Here is a 19,835-nt window from a genome sequence, read left to right as displayed (position 1 = left end):
ATACTGTACATCAACAAGTCTATCTATCAATCAATACATCAGGTACATCGTTGATTTCTGTAAACTGTAGTTCAGCCACATCTCTACGCAGGTTTTTGAGTGAGTACACAGAACCTGTTGGCACAAATTATAACATTTTTATTAATAAGTAGTCATTTTAAAAGTTTTGAAAACTTTTATAGAAATTGTAACACTTTTAACATTACAAAATTAACATAAGAGAAGTATCATCAAAAAATTGCAGGCAGAAAACAAATTTTAGTCAATGATTACATTTTTAAAAATATGCACCAATGTGTTTAACTAAAGCAACAACTAAAAATAAAAATATGAATCACCTCTTGGTATACAAAAATCATCCCTGGTTTCAACAATTACAGAAACTTGGTTGATTATAACACAAATTTTACCATTGATAACATGGAAAATCTGAGGAAAGAAATAGTTTCTCAGGTTTTAAAAACTATTAAAGTGAAAAATGCAGAAGATCAAATTTCTTTCTACACACAATGGCAGCTAGTGATTCTTGTAAAAATTTTTGTTTTAATTATAAAACTCAAAACAAACCAGTGTCATGATTCAAACAATATAACAAACCAGTGCCATGGTCCAAACTATAGATAAATCAGTGCCCTGGTTAAACTATAAAACAAACTAGTGCTCTAGTTAAACTATAAAAGAAACCAGTGCTCTCGTTCAACTAAAAAACAAACCAGTGTCCTTGTTGCAAGTTCCTCCTCTTTCTCTGACAGAGCTCTAATGTGAATCTCTCCTGTACTGAAGCCAGGGTGCTGCAGCTTGAGGCCAACAGCTAGAGAATCCAAACTCTGGACAGGTTCCAGTGATGGACCAAACCACGTCACATCACTAAAGCGGGAAAGCACTTCTGCAAAAGTCAAACAAACCACAATAGTTCAATGAGAGGCTTTCATAAGTGTCTACTTTTGTACTATGAATAATATATTTTTAAAAGTTAAACATCACAATTAATTAAAAATCTGAATAAAATGTAAAACAACAAAACAGCAATAGGTAACAGCAAATTTTCAGCAAGGTGTAAGTAAAATAAAGGAAGAAATTACAATAAAACTAAAGTAACACTAGCAGTCTAAAATCAGTTGAAGAGCCAAATAAATATTTTAAAAATAAGTAATTTATTTCTTCATTAAATATTTAAAAAAAATATTACTGAAGGTAGAATTGGCGCAAATGTTACTTAAATTTTTTTTTCTTAAACGTGAGACATACCAACTACAACGTTCTCCTGAGTATCTGGATCAATGATGGGAACATCAGTACTCAAGGTTACATCCTGCGTAGGGTGCATGTGTGTAGACAAGCGTTTGTTCTTTCTCAGTGGTACTCTAGCCAGTTTCACTGTGGATACATGGGTTACGCCATAAGAAGGGTGCTAATTTCACAGACAAATGTACTACAATAAGTTTTTAACAATCTAAATCTAAAGCTCTATGCACATAAATAACTCATTTTGAAACAGCTACTAAGATAAGCAGCAATGTGTGTTGTTTATTTTTTTCAACTGTTTTTTATTTATTCTGACAAAGAACAAGGTAATAACATCACTGTTTTGTAACTTCTGGAAAATTTTTACAAGATTTTAGAGTTAATAATAACTATACTTGTATTAACACAAAACCATTGTAACAATTAAGATTATACGAATGGAATAAAAAATAAATAAAATATTTTAAACACTTTTTCTTCTTTCACATTAACTTACATTTTCTTTCTTTAAGTTTTTTCTTTCGTTTTTCTTCTTTAGCTTTGACTTTTGCTTCTCCAATGCTGGGTTGCACACCATCTACCACCAAACAGTAGCCTGAGAATATATATCAGGAGATTGTTTCATGAAACATTACGAGAAGGATAAAAACGTAAACAAAGTAAATTTTTTTTGTAAAATAAAACATACAACTATAAAAGAATGCTTTACCTGTACTGTCGCGCCTGTAGATGATCCCTTCACCTTTATGGGAAGCTAAACGTTTTACTCTGGTTCTTCTGGATCTGCGCAGGCCAGGAAAAGGTGGAGACTCAGGTTGTACTACAACAAGTGGAAAATCAAATTTTTTTATTAAATAATTTTTTTTTGTCGCAATGTGAAAAAGTAATGTTTTGTTAAATGAAGAGTTTCAAGATAGTGATCATACACAGTCATGTTTTGTTAAATACAATTTTTGTGGACAAACTATTTTATATTAAGTTTGAATTTATTTACAAGGAGAAAAATAAAACAACATGGTCACAACAAGCTGTACCGATTTTATGAGAAAGGTCAGGTAAAACCATGAATGGTGAGGTAGTGTTGAGCTGTCCTCCAATTCCTGTAGTCTCTGCATAGTGAACAGGGCTTGAATTCATTGACATCAAGGTAGTGTTGTTTACTGTTGCAGTGGTTGACGTATCTACTGATTACAGGAAGGGAAAGGTAGTACAGTTAGATGTTTAATTCTTTCAATTTGTACAAATGTTTTCTAGCTGCTGAAAGTGTTTTGATGTTTATTAGCAAGAAAGTGTAAATTTTTTCAAACTCTGTGGATAAGGGGGTCTAATAGAGTAAAAACTACATAATTCTAGCTTTTCATTTGAATTTGCCTTAACATATAATATCCCTTTGATCAAGGTAAAATTTATTACAATTAAAAAACTTGCATATTAACAACAGCTAATGCATTTATAAATAAAAAATGCTATGAAACAATTAAGACATACCTTCAGTGGGAGATAACAGATGCTGGTCAATAATTTCACTGATTCGAACTTTTCTTCCTTTTCTTTTAGGTTTTACTGAGCTGGTGTCTCTGATGCATGAAGTGAGGCCAGCAGTAATTGGTGTATTTGGTTTTACTGACGGGAAATATACAGTGACAAAATAAATATTTCCATAAAAAATTCATTTTAAGTAATTTAGGTCAATATTTTTTTTTATTTCTTTAGGTAGTTAAAAAATTCTCACAACTAAAATCATACATGAAAAGATTATATATATAATTTAAAAATACACCTACTAGATTTTGGGGTCTTTTCTTCACTTTCTAATACAGAAGAAGTGAGGTATCTTGAATGCCTAAACGAGACACCACTTTTTGGTGTTATGTTGGGTAAACTTGAAAGAAGTCGCAACTTCAATGGTGTGGTACAGTCTGTAAATTTTTTAAAACAAAATACATATTTACGATTTATGCACTAAAAAAATTCATTAAACAAAATGCAAGTTTGTATTTTGTAGAAAGATAAAATGACAAGTAACTAAACCATAATTGAAAAACCCACCTTCATTTTTGTCATCTATCTGCAACAGTTTTTTCGATGTTCTCCTGTTTCCTGTTTGACTCATACGACCTGCTTGAGATCTCCTTGGTTTTCTTTGCTCTTCAGATCCTTCCCAAGCAATGGAATCATTCTTATTTATGTTGTTATCTTTTTCTGGCAACATTCTAGTTGACTGAGTTTTACTAGTATTAAATTGTTCATGGCGTGTAGAGTTTATACTGGTGTTTATCCTTGAACTGATGCTGGGTGCTGGGACTACGTCATCTTGTGGAGATTCAGTGTTTGGGCTATGAGGTGACTCAACAACTAGTACCTTTTCACTAGGGCTGTCAATATAACAGCTGTTGTTATTTTTGGTTTCTAATGTAAGAGATTTCTGAAATTTTGAGCTGGAAGAAGACCTACCCTTTGATAATGATTTCTTAAAGCTGTGTGGGTGTAGAGAATTATTTTCTTCTTCTGTATCACATTCTATAATTGTCTGATGGACAAGGCTTACCTTTTTTCTTGTTTTACCAACAGATTTGTTTGGTTTCGCTTTCTTGGTGGATTTTTTAAAAGGTTCATTGTTTTCAACACCTGGGGAAACAGCTGGTTCTTCAGGTAGTTTCCCTGCATGCTTTGTGTTACCAGCATCACCACTGTTTGATGATATACTCGCCCCTAGCTCCAATATTTTGTTGCTTTTTGTTGACGAAGATCTTCTAGTAGACTTTGGGGTATTTATAGATTCAACCAATGGAACTTGACCAATTTGAATGTCACTTTCTCGACGGGGACTTGAAAATCTAGATTTCATGTTAGCATTTTCACGACTCATTGAATTATCACAAACTAATTCAAGTTTTGAAGTACTTGAATCCCCTTTGGTTTTTAAATTAGATTTTACTCCGACAGCTGAGATTTTTTCTTCAGTTTTTTGTTCATCTTCCTCGCTTATTTCACCACCCTCTTCCTCATTACAGCTAAACTCCTGTTCCTCTTCTTGTGGTGAAAGAACTGTCTTGTGATTTAACCCAGCTTTTCGCCTGGAAGCTCTTGTCGCAGGCACATATTTTGTAGCGCCGTGCCTCTTTGAATCCCGAACTTTCTGGCTCTTAGATTTCTTCCCCTTGGTTCTTCTAGGAACAGTAGCTGTGGCAGGTTTTTCTTTAGTTTTTTGTTTAAAGAACGGGTACTGGACAGGCTGAGCTGAGACCTTCACTCTACCACTTCTTCGGCTTCCATTGCTATCTGATTCTTCTAAAGAACTTGCATTTTTTGTGCTTTCCTCAATATTTTTTCCTTCAACTACTTTAGACTTGGATAAAATACTTTGAGATTTGAGCTCGGATGTCTGTGAATTTGTATCCTTTTTATTTTTCTTGTGTTTGGCTTTAGCTTTAGTTGACTTAGGCGGGGGTGTATTTGGTCTATCAGGTACTGCACTTTTGACTGGAGGTGTAGGGGCATTATCCTTGTGTTTGACCGGTTTCTCAGACATTTTTATTTGTTTAGGTGGTGATGCTTCTTCTTGAGCTGGCATTTCTTTACCTTTCTTTTTATGTCTAGCCTGGTTTTTCTTCAAGTCTTTACTTTTCTCTCCTGTTGATTTCTCTATCACATTGGTCTCAATCTCATCCAAGCATTGGTTGTCAACAATTTTCCTTTTATGTGAAATAGGAACGCTGACATAGGTTTCAACTTCAGTAGAGGCAATAGACACCTGGTCAATCTTTGACTTTGTTTTGCTTTTATTTAATTTGTTACTTCTATTAAGATTTTTAGATTTTCTACATTTAGGGTTAAAGGATATTTCACTTTTGGGTGACATTGTGAGTGAACTTTCTGTGTTTTTATCTAATTCATCTTGTAGGTCTAATGGAATCAAATTTTGATTCTCTTGAGAGTTATCATCAAAGAACTGGTTGTCAACAACTTTCCTTTGTTGTGTAGTTGAAACGTTGGCACTTATTTGAGCTTCAGTAGCGTGAATTGCTGTCTGGTCATTCTTTGACTTTGTTTGGCTTTTATTTAAATTATTACTTTTGTTCATATTTTTAGATTTCCTACGTTTAGGGTTCAAGGATAGTTCAACTTCAGGTGACCTAGTGGGTGAGCTTTCTGTGTTTTTATCTGTTGCATCTTGTTTGTCTGAAGAAATTAAATTTTGATTTTCTTGAACGTTAACAGACTTTTCATGTATAGTAGAACTTTCAGGCACTTCCAGAACAACATCACTATTCCGTGTTAACTTCTTATCAGCGTTTTTATTTTTCTCAGCTTGTCCTTGACCAGATTTCTTTCTCTGTCTTTGTGTTTTCCCAGCAGTTTTCTGTTGAACTGGGTGTTTGGTTGCAACTATAATGTTCTCATCCACAATGCAAAAATTTTCTGTGCTGGTGTCTAGAGACACTGGCGGAGGCTGAGGTGGAAATCTATTGAGCTCAATCTCAGAGACCCTCTTGGGATATAGGGAGATGAAAGGTGAAGGGACAGTGTATTGGTTATCCCTGTAAAGAGTAATTGTAATTCATGCTAATTAATTAAACAGTATTCATAAATTTGAAATGGAAAATTGTATTGTTTAAGTTAATATTTTTATAAAATTTGAAAAAATTTAAAAAATATTTACTAAATACAATACATCATACATAATTTTTTAAATAAAAACTTACATAATGACATCAATTGTCTTGTTACTATTCCTAAGTAGTTCAGCTCTTCCTGTTTTACCATCCCCTCCAGCTAATGCCACAGAGTATGACAGTCTATATTTAAATATAGTAAATATTTGACGTTATGTTTTAAAAATACTTAAATGCTACACCAAAATATATTTAAATATAGTAAATATTGACTTCATGTTTTAAAAATACTTAAATGCTACACCAAAACGTCACACAAGAAATAAAATGTTACCTTTTCTTAATTCCAAAAAACTGACCAGCTGCCACTTTCTCAGTGTTGGAAACAGAGCCAGTTATATCCCCACCAAAGTCAAGTGGCACTGCCATTGTTTTTGCTCTGACTGTCTTTGCCTCAAGTTCTTCCAATGATGACTAGATATAGTACAATTTTTCATTAAAAGTATATAAACGGTGATATATCAATATTCACTATATGGGTACTTGCTATAGAAAACAATTAAAATCAACCAATTTACTTACAACTGGAAATTTTATTGTACACTAAAATTACTTACCTGGATGATTTTGTATGGCTCTAGACCAGGATTTACTACGAGACCTTCACTAACCAACCTGACAGATTCAATTGGAGTAATGGAACTGGAAGAAATATCAATTTTAGGACCATGGGAAAGGTCAGGCAACTGAACATTTAACTGTTCATTTCCCATAGGTAGTGTGGTATGCCAGCTTATTTTATCAGGGATTCGTTTACTCCTATTGACACTTCTGGATTTACTGCCAGTTTTTTTCACAGATTTGACCATGCCTTCCTCTTGCTGTGCGTCTTTTGATAAAGTAGAATTCAAAGGTTCGTTTGATTCTGTGCGAGTGGTTTGGTGATCTTTTTGCCTAAGAAATGTGGAAATGCTAGGTAGATAGTAGTCTGCGTCTATTGGAAGAAATTCACTAGAGTGCTCTCTCTTGCCTGTGTTTTCCTGTTCATTCAAATGTGAAGAATTCTTTTCCGAACTTGGAAAAATACATTCAGGGTCTACTGAAACTGCAAGAGAATGTTCAATAGAATGATGACCTTCTCTAGTGGATTTATTTACATCTTTTTCACTAAAAATAACTTTTGCCACAAAGAATCTACTGTTATTCTCTGAAGTGTTGACATTATTTGGGCACCCTGTAGCATACAAATTAGTTTTGCTGCTGTCTCTGTCAGGCTGGTTTAGTTCAACATCACCAGAATCTGAGTGGTCTGCGTGTAAAGAATTTTCAGGTGTAATAGTTCTTGTCATGTGATCAGGTTCATCATTTGTATCAATGTTATTCAAATTCATTTTTAAATGCTTTTTGTTTGAAGAAAGACCATCTGTACTTGTTGCAAGCAAAGCCTGTAATTAAAATAAATACAAGTCCCATATAATTATCTTTTAAAATCTTTAAGAAAAATAATACAATATTACAATTTAAAATTTTATTTACAATGTAAAAATTAATGCAACTAATTTTCATTATTTGGAATACAGGATTTGTATTAAAGTCTGCAGTCAGCACAATTCTTACAGCATACATTTTCACAAGTGTAAAAAAAAATGATGATGCAGACATTCTTACCCTAGGTGACCCAAAGTAGGAACATAACATCATACATAAAAAGAGGAATTTGAAACCAAAATAAGGAACATGCATGTGGATGCTTCTTTACTAAGTTGAAAATAAAAATAAATAATTAAAATAAGTCTATTGTCATTATACAAAGTAGCATAAATAGGTATTTGTTTAGTAGGCCTCTAGTCTCAACGCTACATCTAAATAATACTTAATGTATTACATACTAGGCCATACATATGAACAACAAATGCTGAAGGCTACGTATGTACTACGTAATTTTTAAGTTAAAGGAAGGAATGTCTGATTATGTTTGAGAAATATAAAAAAAATTAATTACTTACAGTTGTAGACCTTGTGACAGAGCCTTTTGGCGTTGGAAGCATTGACACACTAACTTCTACAAAGATGAAAAGACAGGGTTAATTGTCATACTTTAAAATAAATACTTTAGTTATTTAAAAAATAAAAATCAATTTGACTTTGTTAAACAGTTTGATATACAAGGTAGCATTAAACTTATTATATCAAGAACAAACAATGAATACAAAATGAAGTAGTTGTGTGAGGTTTTAATAAAGTTTCATCTTTAAAAGAACATTATATACTAAGGTTTTAAATCATAAAATCAGATTTATATTTTAAAATGGATCATAGTATTAGCCATCCTAACAATTATATGTAATTATTTTTTTTTAACTTTACATGTTTATATACATACCATTGTCAGTGAAAAAGTCACTAAATCTGGACATGTTTTTGTCCTCTTTCCCAGCCAGAAGGTCTTTACCAGTTCTCCTGAAATTATATAAACAATACAGTTTAAGAATAAAAGCACAATGAAATTTGAAATAGTATAGCATAACTATATTAAGACAAGGTGATTTTGCCAGAGAGAATAATAAAATGGGATAAATTGATGTGCCTATTTTCCGATCTGCATAATATTTTAAATTTTTTTAGCGCAATTTCCATTCTGGAGAATTGCGTTTATTAACCCGTCATTTCTGGATGGATGGATGGATGGATGGATGAATGTGTGTCCGCAGCTTTAAGTCGTATCTCCTCCTCAACGAAGCAATATCGATGACTAGTTCCAAAAGCAATTATGTTAAGCCAGTTACGAGGATGAACATAGGCCATAAAAATTCCGGGTTTCTTTCATGGATTTCCCGTAAAAGCCAAAAAACCTCGAACAAATTCAGTTTTTGCTACATATCTAGGCAACCAGACCACTTAGCGACTTGAAACATTTACCAATCGATTCCTGCCATAATTTAAACCAATATTGCCGAAGAAAGTTTTCAAAAATATCCTTTCGTTCGGTCACAAAAAATTAATTAAGAATTTTTAAACTGAGCGTCTTGTAGGTTTTTAGCGCAAAAGCTGAGGATCGAAAGGATTTTAATGAGCGGAGGTTCGAAAGGATTTTTTAAATTTTTCCCCTTTTTTTTCGACTGATACGGGAGGCTACTCTCCCCTTTTTTTTCGACTGATACGGGAGGCTAGTTTCTATTTTGTTTTGAATTATTAAAACTACTTGTGTTGCATTATTTATTTGCTGAATATATGATTTATCTCGATTTAATTTACTTATTAATTCAAACGTTATTTTTGTACCCTATTAATAAGCTGAGGTTCGAAAGGATTTTACCATAGCGAATGAGCGGAGGTTCGAAAGGATTTTTTTAAAAATCTCGTTAATAAATATTTTTTCTATTTTGTTTTGAATTATTAAAACTACTTGTGTTGCATTATTTATTTGCTCAATATATGATTTATCTCGATGTAATTTACTTATTAAATCAAACGTTATTTTTGTACCGTATTAATAAGCTGAGGTTCGATATAAGGAAATTGCGCTAAAATTGTCACTAGACTTTTTAATTAACTTGTTTTCTCATAATTATTAATATTAAAATTTAGACAGATTAGGGTGTAATTTTATGTATTATCAATGTCATTATATTAGTGTTTCTTGTTAGGTACTGTATCTTTTCCTGCATTCTACTTTTTTTTTTCATATTCCTTTTATTACAATAGGATGTTAAAGTTAAAGCATTCTTGTAAGACAGTGACAGGTGGGATAGTAAAACTATATTAAGGAAAGGTATTACCTCCCATATCTTGGATTCCAAGCAAAAGGGTTGACAACTCTAATCTCATCATCCTGAATGTATTAATGCACATAATATAAATACATGTCTGTTAGCCTATTTTTAAAATTCTGTAACCAATAACAAAGCTTATTGATTATTTCTAGTCCAATAAATATCAACTATTTAAAATGTTTTGAATAAAACTAATTTAATTTCTAGTGGGATAAATAGCTGATACAGTGAAACATGTTTCAGGGACTGTTATTTTTACATCTAGCTGTTATTAGTGGTAATCTTATTATGATAAAAATGGTGGTAATTAATGATGAATTGAGGATTAGATAACCATAATCAAACATCTGTTAAGTTATAACTAAAAACAATTGTCAGTAAATTTATAAAAATTTACATGGTTTAAATTAGCTTCCCCCCACTTCTAATAAGATATACAATTAGAGAAAATGTTGAAACACATATACTACCTCTGACAAGGACTGCTTAGCTGAGTTAACCAATGGTATAGCAAATTTATTTTTTGAAACATCAGCAGCAGGGGCACTGCCTATATCATCATCATCATCTTTCAAAATACTTTCTAGCTTCTCTTTTGACAGCAAAGACTCTCTTGTCACATCAACACTTTCATCATCATCTTAAAAAACAAAACAATTTTTGCCATATAAATATATCAATGATTTTAAAGCTGTCTCCTCCTCTTCACATATAAGCTTACATTGCATTTTAATTATTAGACTTCCCAGTTGTTATAATAAAACTTACCTGCACCAGAAAAATAATCCTCTATGTCACTATCTTCTGCATTGATGTTTTTCTTTTTCACTATGAGTTTTCCAGTCCTCCTGTAAAAATATAATATAGTTAAGAAACTTAACATTTAAAGACTGGTTTAAATTAAACTAAAACTACCATATTTATTAACACAACTTTAATACATTATATTTTTTTTAAATTTTAAAGTATTAAACAATTAAAATGGGCTATTTTATATTAACAAATATTCAGATATAAATGTATATTAGCAGTTGACTAAATAATAAAATGAAAATTATACCTTCCAATACCCTTGAGTTGATGGAAAGGGTTGTTTACTATGAGAGGATGTTGAGGTTCCATGATTTTAATTTGGTGTATAAGTATAGTAAAACAATACAGGCAGCCTACAAATAAGAATGAAAATAAATTATTTTTCATGTCACTATTATCTTGTATGCCCAATATAGGCCTAGTTATATAAAAAATAATGCATCAAAATTATATAGTTGATAGGTGTACTTGTGATTGTGTATTTTCATTTAGGCCTACCAAAAAAGAAAAGAATGAATCATCCATATAGGCCTACAATTTATAAAAACCTATGTGTTTTGTGTTAAAATATTTACTAAAATAAAAATCAATTAGCAACACTGTTAATACTCCTGATATCCTTTTTAATACTAAGGCTGTACTGTAGGCCCCTATAGTGTATACTTAATAATCCCCCCACCCCTCCTCTTTTATACTAATTTTTTCTAAGTGTTACTTCTCCATGCGCTCAGAATTATATTTTCTTCTTTAAATTATACTGTCTAAGCCAGAGTCTGAGTGTAGAGAGTCTAAAATAAAAACCTATCACACTCTGGCTAACAGTAACTACAGTAACACACTACTCACTATGGAGTACTACACTACACACTTTACTACACAGTGCTCAACAATAGTCAATGACAATAGTGATGAATAGTGACAATAGACAGACAACAGTACACAACCAACACAGTAGTAAAGTAGCTAGCTAGATCTAGATGTCTTGTGGTAATAATAAGTTGCTAATGCTAGTCTAGTAACTGAGTCCACTGCCACTAGGTCTAGCCAGAGTCTAGGCTAGTGTAGTTGTTTGATTTAGCATACAATACATTCAATTGAATCATTCATGAATCAATAATTATTAATTAATTGAATTTAATTCATTTCAATGAATGATTCATCATACTTCATTTTTTGTATGTTTAAGAATTAAGATTCAAAAGAATAAAGCTAGATGCTAAGATTTGACTAGATTTAGAGTCTAGAATCTAGTCTAGCCTCTAGATCTACCAAACAAATATAAGTTAATATAAAGTTAAAAAACTGAAAAAAAAGTTATTAGATTTCTAGGAGACAAAGTGAAAGTGGTTAAGGGCCGCAAACTCTGCAAAGGCTGATTCAAGGCAAAACAATGAAACAATAACCACGATTACAATCTAAAATCTAGATTAATGTAATATGTACCATGTCAATATTTTAAAGACATTAGAAGTGTAGATATCTAGTCGATGTTTTAAAAAATCGACGACACTTTAATACGTTATGCAAACTAAAATACCTTTTATCTTTTTATTTTGAATCTCAGTAACAAACTTTTGTGCAGACCGCCATCACAGTTTTATATGACAATTGTTTTCATTGGTTAGGTTCATTTCCGTATGTGAAATTTACCCAATAAAAAAGTAGAATCTAGATTTCTAATCGAGGAGTAATCAAAATAAAAATAAAGCCACCTACAAATCCAGATACAAAACAAGCCAAATCAAAAACACGAATTTCTTCATACATTCATAATCTTAGTCTGTGTTAATTTCAAGATGAAATTGTATTAAGATTCTACAAGAGTTGAAGTACCGGATCCTTGTTAAATCACAATATGTCCTCACATCAATTTATTGAAACTCTGAAACGAATTGGATATCCAGGCTCCAATGCGTTGGATCCCCTTGCACTTGAATGGGCTTTTGAAAACCCATCGACTTTACCTTTTTTAGAGTGGTTTTGTAATAATATCAGTGAAGACAATGTTTTGACAAAAGAAGAGTTGGAAGAGTGAGTGATTTATTTGGATCTAGATTTAGAATAATTTAGATCCACCAACTAAGGATGCATTATGATTATTATAGTTACTTTTACTTTAGTTAGGGCCTAATAAAAATAAAATAGGCATCTATGCCAATCTATGGCCCTATCCCTATCAGTCTATCACCCTATATTATATAATAATTTATTTTAATAGCCAATAGGGCCTAAACACCCTAATCATAATGACTAATTTAATAATGTGTAGGCCTAGACCTAATGTCATAATTCATAATGAAAAAAATGACAGTAGTCATGTAGTGTAGGCTTTACTTAATGAAATGATTAAATTAATTAATTTTAATGTAACCTAGTGTTCTAAAAATATAGGCCTAGGCCCTATATTTTTTTAATTATTGGGGCCTATCGGTTGGCCTTGGGTGTAGAAGTTGGCGTGGTTGAGTTGCCATGGTTGCTAAATCGATAAGTCTTGAGTTTGAACCCTGGGACAGCAACTCTTCCAAAAGAAACAACTCCAAAATCAAACAACAGCTGCCTTGTAGTTTGTTCTTGGTTGGACAAGGCTATGGCACCAATGGAAGCAAATCCAAAAAGAAAAGCAGGCTGAAAACTGAGTTGTAGGGAATCCCTTCCAACACTAAAATTAAAAACGAATAAGAAGAAAGTAGAGGCATTGGATTAATTAAGATTAATAAACTATAGTCCTAGATTTAATGATTTTTAGGCCTAATAGGCTAATAATAAATTAGGATAATACTTAGATTAGAATCGGCCCTTTGAATCTCTAGCAGAATGAGCTCCAGTATAGCCTCGACAGGTCATTCAGACTAGGTCTATTGTACAGCCTAGTGTTTCTTAACCTTCAATGAATGAACCCTCCTATCAGTGCTGAATCACTGAGATGGGCTAACCAAAACCCTGGGGTTCGATCAAAATGCAGGTTGAGAACCACTGGTATAGTTATTGCATATTATTTGCACACATGTTCATTCGTACCAACAAAACCTAGACGATCTTTGCCGCATTAAGCCTCCATAATGTTTGGATTGAAAGTTACTTTAACTATTTATTAGGAATTATTTTTCAAACTTTCTGTAAGCAAATCAAAGAAGCGACATTTATCAAAGAAATTACATGTAAAAGACTGGAACTTTCTAGCAAAAAATCTTGATACTAATGTGGTTAAAATTTAAGAGTGTGGTTAACATGATCAAACTCTGCTATTATACTAATGAAATGTGTACAGCTAATATATAGGAAACCATATTTGGAGAGAAGAAACTAACTCAGTTGTGTGGTGCATTTAAGAACAAGAAATTACAATAGTGACTGCAATTTATAATCAGAAAATCTTCCATTTTGACAACAGTTTATCAAAACACCTAGAGCAAATGTTAGATACACTATTTTTCTCTTCATACTCCACTGTCACAATTAGTATATTAGTTCTATGCTTCTTAGATACCTTTCTATCTATATATAATTCTCTTCTTGGAGGCGATAGAAAACACCAAGCTGTAAGAGCGCTCCCTACCATCCCCACCCCTACATGGTCTGGTGAGCTGTGGTTCACGCTAAATGCTTACAATCGTAGAGCCGGGGTTAGTGACGGCTATTAGGGGCAGATAATTTATTTTGAAACAATTTTAAACTTAGGGGAGTTAACTAAGAGGAGTTTACTTTCATGGGGGGGGGGGGGGGGGGGAGTGTGGGGTGGGGGTTGGGGAAAGGAGGGGGAGGGTTATCGTCCTTAACGAGCTACTGATAGTGTTTTAAAGCAAATATTTTCAGTGGCAGCGTTGGTACTGTCGAATTCACAAATTATGAATTACTGAAAAGTAGAAAATAAAACAACTAAATAGCGGCAAATGATACACCGCGGGTCGGCTCATATTTTCTATATCTTAATTAATTATTCACATAAGGAAATCTTTAAAGTGACTTATGATTTATATATATAGATCAATAACTTTTTAAAAGTTAACTGTTTCTAAGCGAGCTTGAGTTATAGCAATTAAGCATGTTTTTAAAATAACTTTGATGACTCAACCCAAAATATTTTTAAAAAACATTGACAATATGATTGCATCAATTTGAACCAAATTATTTTTCAGGTATAAAGAAATTGAAGAATCAGGCATGGTACTGAGTGGCCCTTACTTGGAGGAGGCTTTAAAAGCATTGGGCACAGATGATAGCCAGAAAATAAAAGATATAGAGTGAGTAAATTTTCACTGTTGTATAATTGAAGTAAAAGTATGTTTTAACAGTATTTGCTTCTGCTTTGCTGTTGACATTGTTGTTAGTACTTCTGATGGTTTTTATAAGATTTAACAATTTTTTTTTAATTAGGTCTGTAAATTTGTTTTTTTTTTTGTTTTATTGTCTAAGTGAAGATATTGACCACTTGAAAGAAACTTTAGCAAGAACCAAACTGCAAAAGGAGACCTTGAAAAGTCGCTGTAACAAGTTAAAGTAAATATACATGTTTTACTTATTTAGTTGAATACTTTAAGACATTTATTTTACCCATGTATCAGCTAAAAAATAAAAGTAATGCTCATTAAAAGGATAATATTTTTACAGTTGATAATTTATCAGAGAATGTTTTAATGTTGATCTTTTAGAAACTTGGTACAAATATTACTTAGTATAGAAAGTAAAAGTGTGGTAGCCCTATACTTTTATTTATAGATTTAGTTTTTACCTTCAGTGTTCATCACATGGCATTGGTCAACAAAGTAACAAAGATGGAGGAAGTTGAGGAACAAAGCATCAAAGCATGCCATCAAGTTATTGACCAATGTGGATTAGAAAATATTAAAGTAGGAGAGTTTTTTTTTTTTTTAAATTTTATGATTATTCATTATACTTTTAATGTATTATCCGATTTCAATTTCTTTTACCCCCTAAATCTCTATTATGCTTTCTATCATTTCCTAGATTAATGAATCACTTCAAAAGTTGATGCAGAGTGTCCAGACTCTGATTACCCTCTACCAGCTTCCAAAGGGAGAGAACGCAGAGTCTTCCCCCAACTCTCCATTTTTATCACATTTGGATTTAAAGGCATATAATGAAGCAGAAGAAAAATATTCAAGAGAGCTGACAGCATTTACTAAAAAACAGTTTTTTGAGGTATGTACTTGCCATGTTGAATAGTTTGTTTTTTTACAATGAAGTAAGTTTAAGAATATGAACAATATACTATAAATTAGTCTAAGAACCTGCATACTTGTATTTTTAGGTAGTTTAAAAACTTACTTAATTCCTTCAGTCTGACGTCAAATGTTTCTGAAAAAATGACATTTAAAAAAACTGAAACAAAGATTTTCATGATATTCAATATAATTTTTTTAGGGGATTGCAGATCTCGCAGGGGAAAAAGATGGTTCACAGTATGGTCTTCTGGATGTTAGTTCACCAGAAAAACTTGCAGTTGATGGTGAAGAAAATGCAAGTTTCCTTGAAGACTGCGAGGAATTTAGTCGTCTGCAGCAAATGTGTGTTATAATGTAGATTGGGCATATGTTAGAGAATTTATTCATAAAGATAGAGAATATGTTAGAGTATTTGCTCAACTTTTAAAGGCAGTCTTAAATATAGAACATATCAATAAAGACAGAATTTATTAAAAAAATTATTTTAAGTTTTAAAAAAATGTTTTGATTTTTAAGTGTTCAACCTGTTCACTAAAATCTTAACTTTTTTGCATGTGTATAAATATTAATTAAGCATTTTTTTTTCTACAAGGCTAATTATAATTTATTTGATTTAGCTTGAGTCTAAATGAGAATAATACCCATAGGCATTAGAGTATTTAGAGGAATTTAAAAAAACTAATTAATAATTATATTCTCACAGATTTCCAAAAAGTGAATGTGACCGCATAAATGCATTAGTTAGGGCTAAGAAAGCATTGAATGCTGTTCACGAGGCAAGGTCCATACTCCACCAACTGAAATCTGGCCAGTTTCCCACATCACCCTCAGAAATCAGGTACAATTTTATTGATTTGTCTTAAACTAGACCAGGCCGTTACCATGTGACACTTAGTAAGTAAAGTTCCCTTTCAAACCTGACAGTTTATGGGGCAAGTGAAGTAGAGTTCACTTGTTTCTGTGACCTCAGTATATGAAGGGATAGTGTGGTCAGCACTATGCATAGCCGCCTTTACTTACCCTAACGTGAGTTAGGTACCCATCAGAGCTGGGTGGACTCAGGGACGGTCTACTTACTTGAACCTGGATTCGAACTCGAGACTTACGGGTTAGCAGTCTAGCTCTCTACCGCTAGGCCACTCAGTCCCATATGTAACACTAACATTCCATTTCAAACTATGTCCTGTCACTTTGTCGGCAGCCGCCTCCACCATAGCACAGAACAGAGCATAGAAGCAGCAAAAGCAGAGGCCTCTGCCTTGGTAGCATCACTGCCAGATTTGTTGCATGAGTTGGGAAGTTTACAGGGAACTGAAATACTGACAGGAGACTATGATCTGAAATTGAAACGTCAAGAATATTTTACCAAAAATCAAGAGAAGGTAAATCATTGTTGTAGATCAAAGTAGCCGTATCTTATCTTCTAAAATACCATTTACATAACAACATTAAAAAAAAAAAGTTTGAACATAATCATAAAAGTCTTTTTGGCAACTTTTTAACGGATCATTAGCCTTATAAGTCAGAGCTTCTTAAATGCCTTTTACTTAACAACATTTTTAAAAAGTTCAAAATTAATTATAAAAGACCTTTTCTGTAACTTTTTAACAGATCATTGAGTATCTCTTAAGTCAGAGAGCACGGAATGAATTTCTAACAATGCTGTATGACCTAGAGACCAAATGCCACAGGGAGACGCATGCACTTTTGTCATCAATTCGACAAATGTTGGAAAAACATCTCACAGAGTGGCAGCAAAGGATGGTGAGTACACATTATTTTTTATTAACAAGTTCCCCACCTTTAAAAGTTTTAAATGGAGTCTTAAGTCCCAGCTTAATACTGATATGTTAACTGTAATTTAGCATTTTCCTGTAGTACACATTTAAGTGTCAAACAAGAATTTGTTTACTTATTGTGTATAAATTGGCAAATGGTTTATTCACACAGAAAGACATGGACGACCCAGACTTGGGTGTAAAGAAGTTTGAGCGCAGTGTTGTGGACTCCAGAGACACATCATCATCACGTCTCTACCACTTGCTGGGTAATTCTGTGTTTCTGGTTATGGTTGTTGGTTAGAGTTGTTACATTTACACTGGTTGGTTACAGTGGTTGGTTACAGTTGATGGTTACACTGGTTGGTTGCATGGGTTGGTTACACAGGTGGGTTACATGGGTTGGCTACAGGGGTTGGTTACAGTTGATGGTTACACTGGTTGGTTACAGGGGTTGGTTACATGGGTTAGTTACAGTGGTTGGTTACATGGGTTAGTTACAGTGGTTGGTTACATGGGTTGGTTACAGGGGTTGGTTACAGTTGTTGGTTACAGTGGTTGGTTACAGTTGTTGGTTACAGTTGATGGTTACAGGGGTTGGTTACAGTTGATTGTTACACTGGTTGGTTACAGAGGTTGGTTATAGTTGCTGGTTACACAGGTTGGTTATAGTTGCTGGTTACACAGGTTGGTTACACTGGTTGGTTACAGGGGTTGGTTATAGTTGCTGGTTACACAGGTTGGTTATAGTTGCTGGTTACACAGGTTGGTTACACTGGTTGGTTACAGGGGTTGGTTATAGTTGCTGGTTACACAGGTTGGTTACAGGGGTTGGTTACAGTTGATTGTTACACAGGTTGGTTACAGGGGTTGGAGATGAAGTTATAAAGTAAAGTGTGAATATATATCTAATGCACATTGATAGAAAAGTCCCTATTTTACTTATAATTTGCAGTCAGTATCAAAATGTGTGAATTATTTCTTTTATCCCTCAGGAGATTCAACTGACGATAGTAAAATGCTCTACCTCCCAAAGCAAAAAATTGTTGAAAGGGCTAAAAACTTGTACAGTGAATACAAGAATGCTCAGTCCATAGACCAGACAGATTTTGAGAAGTACATTTCAAAAGTCAGTCAGCTGTAAGTAGTTACAGTCCTAGTACTAGTTTTATAATTACTGACATGGGATGGCTCATCTAGCTGTACAAAACTCAATAACTAAACTTATAGTCTTGAGATCAGATCTTTGGCTTGTCTGTAGTACATTCCTGAGTCTGCCATGCTCTTAAGTTCAGCTCACTTGAGTTAGGGAAAGATATTTGGGCATGGTGCTGACCACAGTATTCACTTCTATCTGTAGAACAGAGAAACAGATCAACTTCACCTCATCCCAGTCAGGTCTGAGTGTGAAATTCACTTACTAAGCTAGGGGTAGCATTGACATAAGGCACAGGTTAAGCTAGGGCTAGTATTGACATAAGACACAGGTTTGCCAACCTGCATTACAGGTTTTTACACAGGTTAAACATTATCCTTTGAGGCTGTATGGAGTACCTGCCAACAGGGCTAGTACAGGGGGAAAAGTCTGATATTAAGCTGGCCTTTACTCTTTTGAGGTTTTTCTTTCATTAGTTAATTTAAAAAAAAAATTGTTTTCTATCAACTGCCCACCTCTTTTAACAATTTGCCTGTAATAAATCTTTGATTTTCATGTACTTTTTGACATTTTGAAATTTTATTTTAATATTTGAAGTACCGATTTTATATTATAGCTGCGTTATTTTTTTTTTCATGTCCATGTACAAGTTTCATGATCATAGTGACTATGTCTACTAATACTAAAAAAAATTTTTTTACTGTAGAGAGAAATGTGTTAAAGACTGTGAGTCAGCTTTGTATGATGGCTCCAGCACATCCAGTGGCTTGCCCTGTCTCTCCCCCGTTGACGTCCAGTCAGCTATGGCCACCCTCATGTCTAAACTCAGCTCACTTGAAACTGATATCACAGGCGTCATTGCTGATGTCAATACCAAAAAAGCAGTAAGACTTTTTTTTTTCTAAATATGATTGTTTTATATTTTTTTCTGTAATTTAGCTCCAAAGCACAAGCACTTTTCAAATGGGTTTTGAAAATTTTAAAATATTTTATTTCAGGCTCTGAAAAATAATGTTTTGCTTAGCAAAGAAAGGGAGCTGTTCATCTTATATCACACAAACCCTAGTAGACTCCAGTATGTTGTTAATGGACTATGTGAAAGGACTAAAGTTCAAGATATTAGCTAGATTTAAAATCACATTTATTTGTCAAAATAAATTGTTTATAACTTGAAAAATGTATTTTATTTTGTTTTATACTTGAGTATCTTTTTTCTTTTCTGCTGTTTCATGCAGTCTTTTTCTTTCAATGTCAAAAATTAATAATATTTA

The 19,835-nt window shown here is 33.0% G+C and overlaps 2 protein-coding genes across 2 annotated transcripts; one reads left to right on the top strand and one right to left on the bottom strand.

The window, feature by feature from the left end:
- Positions 1-19: 19 nt before the first annotated feature.
- LOC131954245 (centromere protein C) lies at positions 20-12,049 on the bottom strand. Its single transcript, XM_059317819.1, has 20 exons — positions 11,985-12,049; positions 10,695-10,800; positions 10,403-10,482; positions 10,105-10,274; positions 9,641-9,693; positions 8,245-8,321; positions 7,868-7,923; positions 6,479-7,306; positions 6,196-6,335; positions 5,952-6,044; positions 3,295-5,786; positions 3,030-3,164; positions 2,734-2,868; positions 2,280-2,429; positions 1,955-2,065; positions 1,742-1,840; positions 1,249-1,377; positions 714-886; positions 339-429; positions 20-114 (listed from the first exon to the last, which is right to left on the bottom strand). Exons 2-20 carry the CDS (start codon positions 10,754-10,756, stop codon positions 20-22), a joined length of 5,169 nt encoding a protein of 1,722 aa, XP_059173802.1. The 5' UTR covers positions 10,757-10,800; positions 11,985-12,049.
- An 87-nt stretch (positions 12,050-12,136) lies between these two features.
- Positions 12,137-19,743, top strand: LOC131954243 (HAUS augmin-like complex subunit 3). The gene is made up of 13 exons (XM_059317814.1): positions 12,137-12,478; positions 14,584-14,688; positions 14,861-14,944; positions 15,183-15,294; positions 15,413-15,607; positions 15,830-15,972; positions 16,334-16,468; positions 16,832-17,012; positions 17,242-17,394; positions 17,581-17,677; positions 18,404-18,548; positions 19,271-19,448; positions 19,563-19,743. The coding sequence occupies exons 1-13, from the start codon at positions 12,303-12,305 to the stop codon at positions 19,689-19,691; spliced, it is 1,833 nt and encodes a 610-aa protein (XP_059173797.1). The 5' UTR covers positions 12,137-12,302; the 3' UTR covers positions 19,692-19,743.
- The last annotated feature ends 92 nt before the right edge of the window (positions 19,744-19,835 follow it).

Source organism: Physella acuta, unplaced genomic scaffold (assembly GCF_028476545.2).
Source record: "Physella acuta isolate Inbredline_101_S28 unplaced genomic scaffold, ASM2847654v3 ptg000985l, whole genome shotgun sequence".
NCBI lineage: Eukaryota > Metazoa > Mollusca > Gastropoda > Physidae > Physella > Physella acuta.
This window is presented reverse-complemented; position numbering and strand designations above follow the sequence as displayed.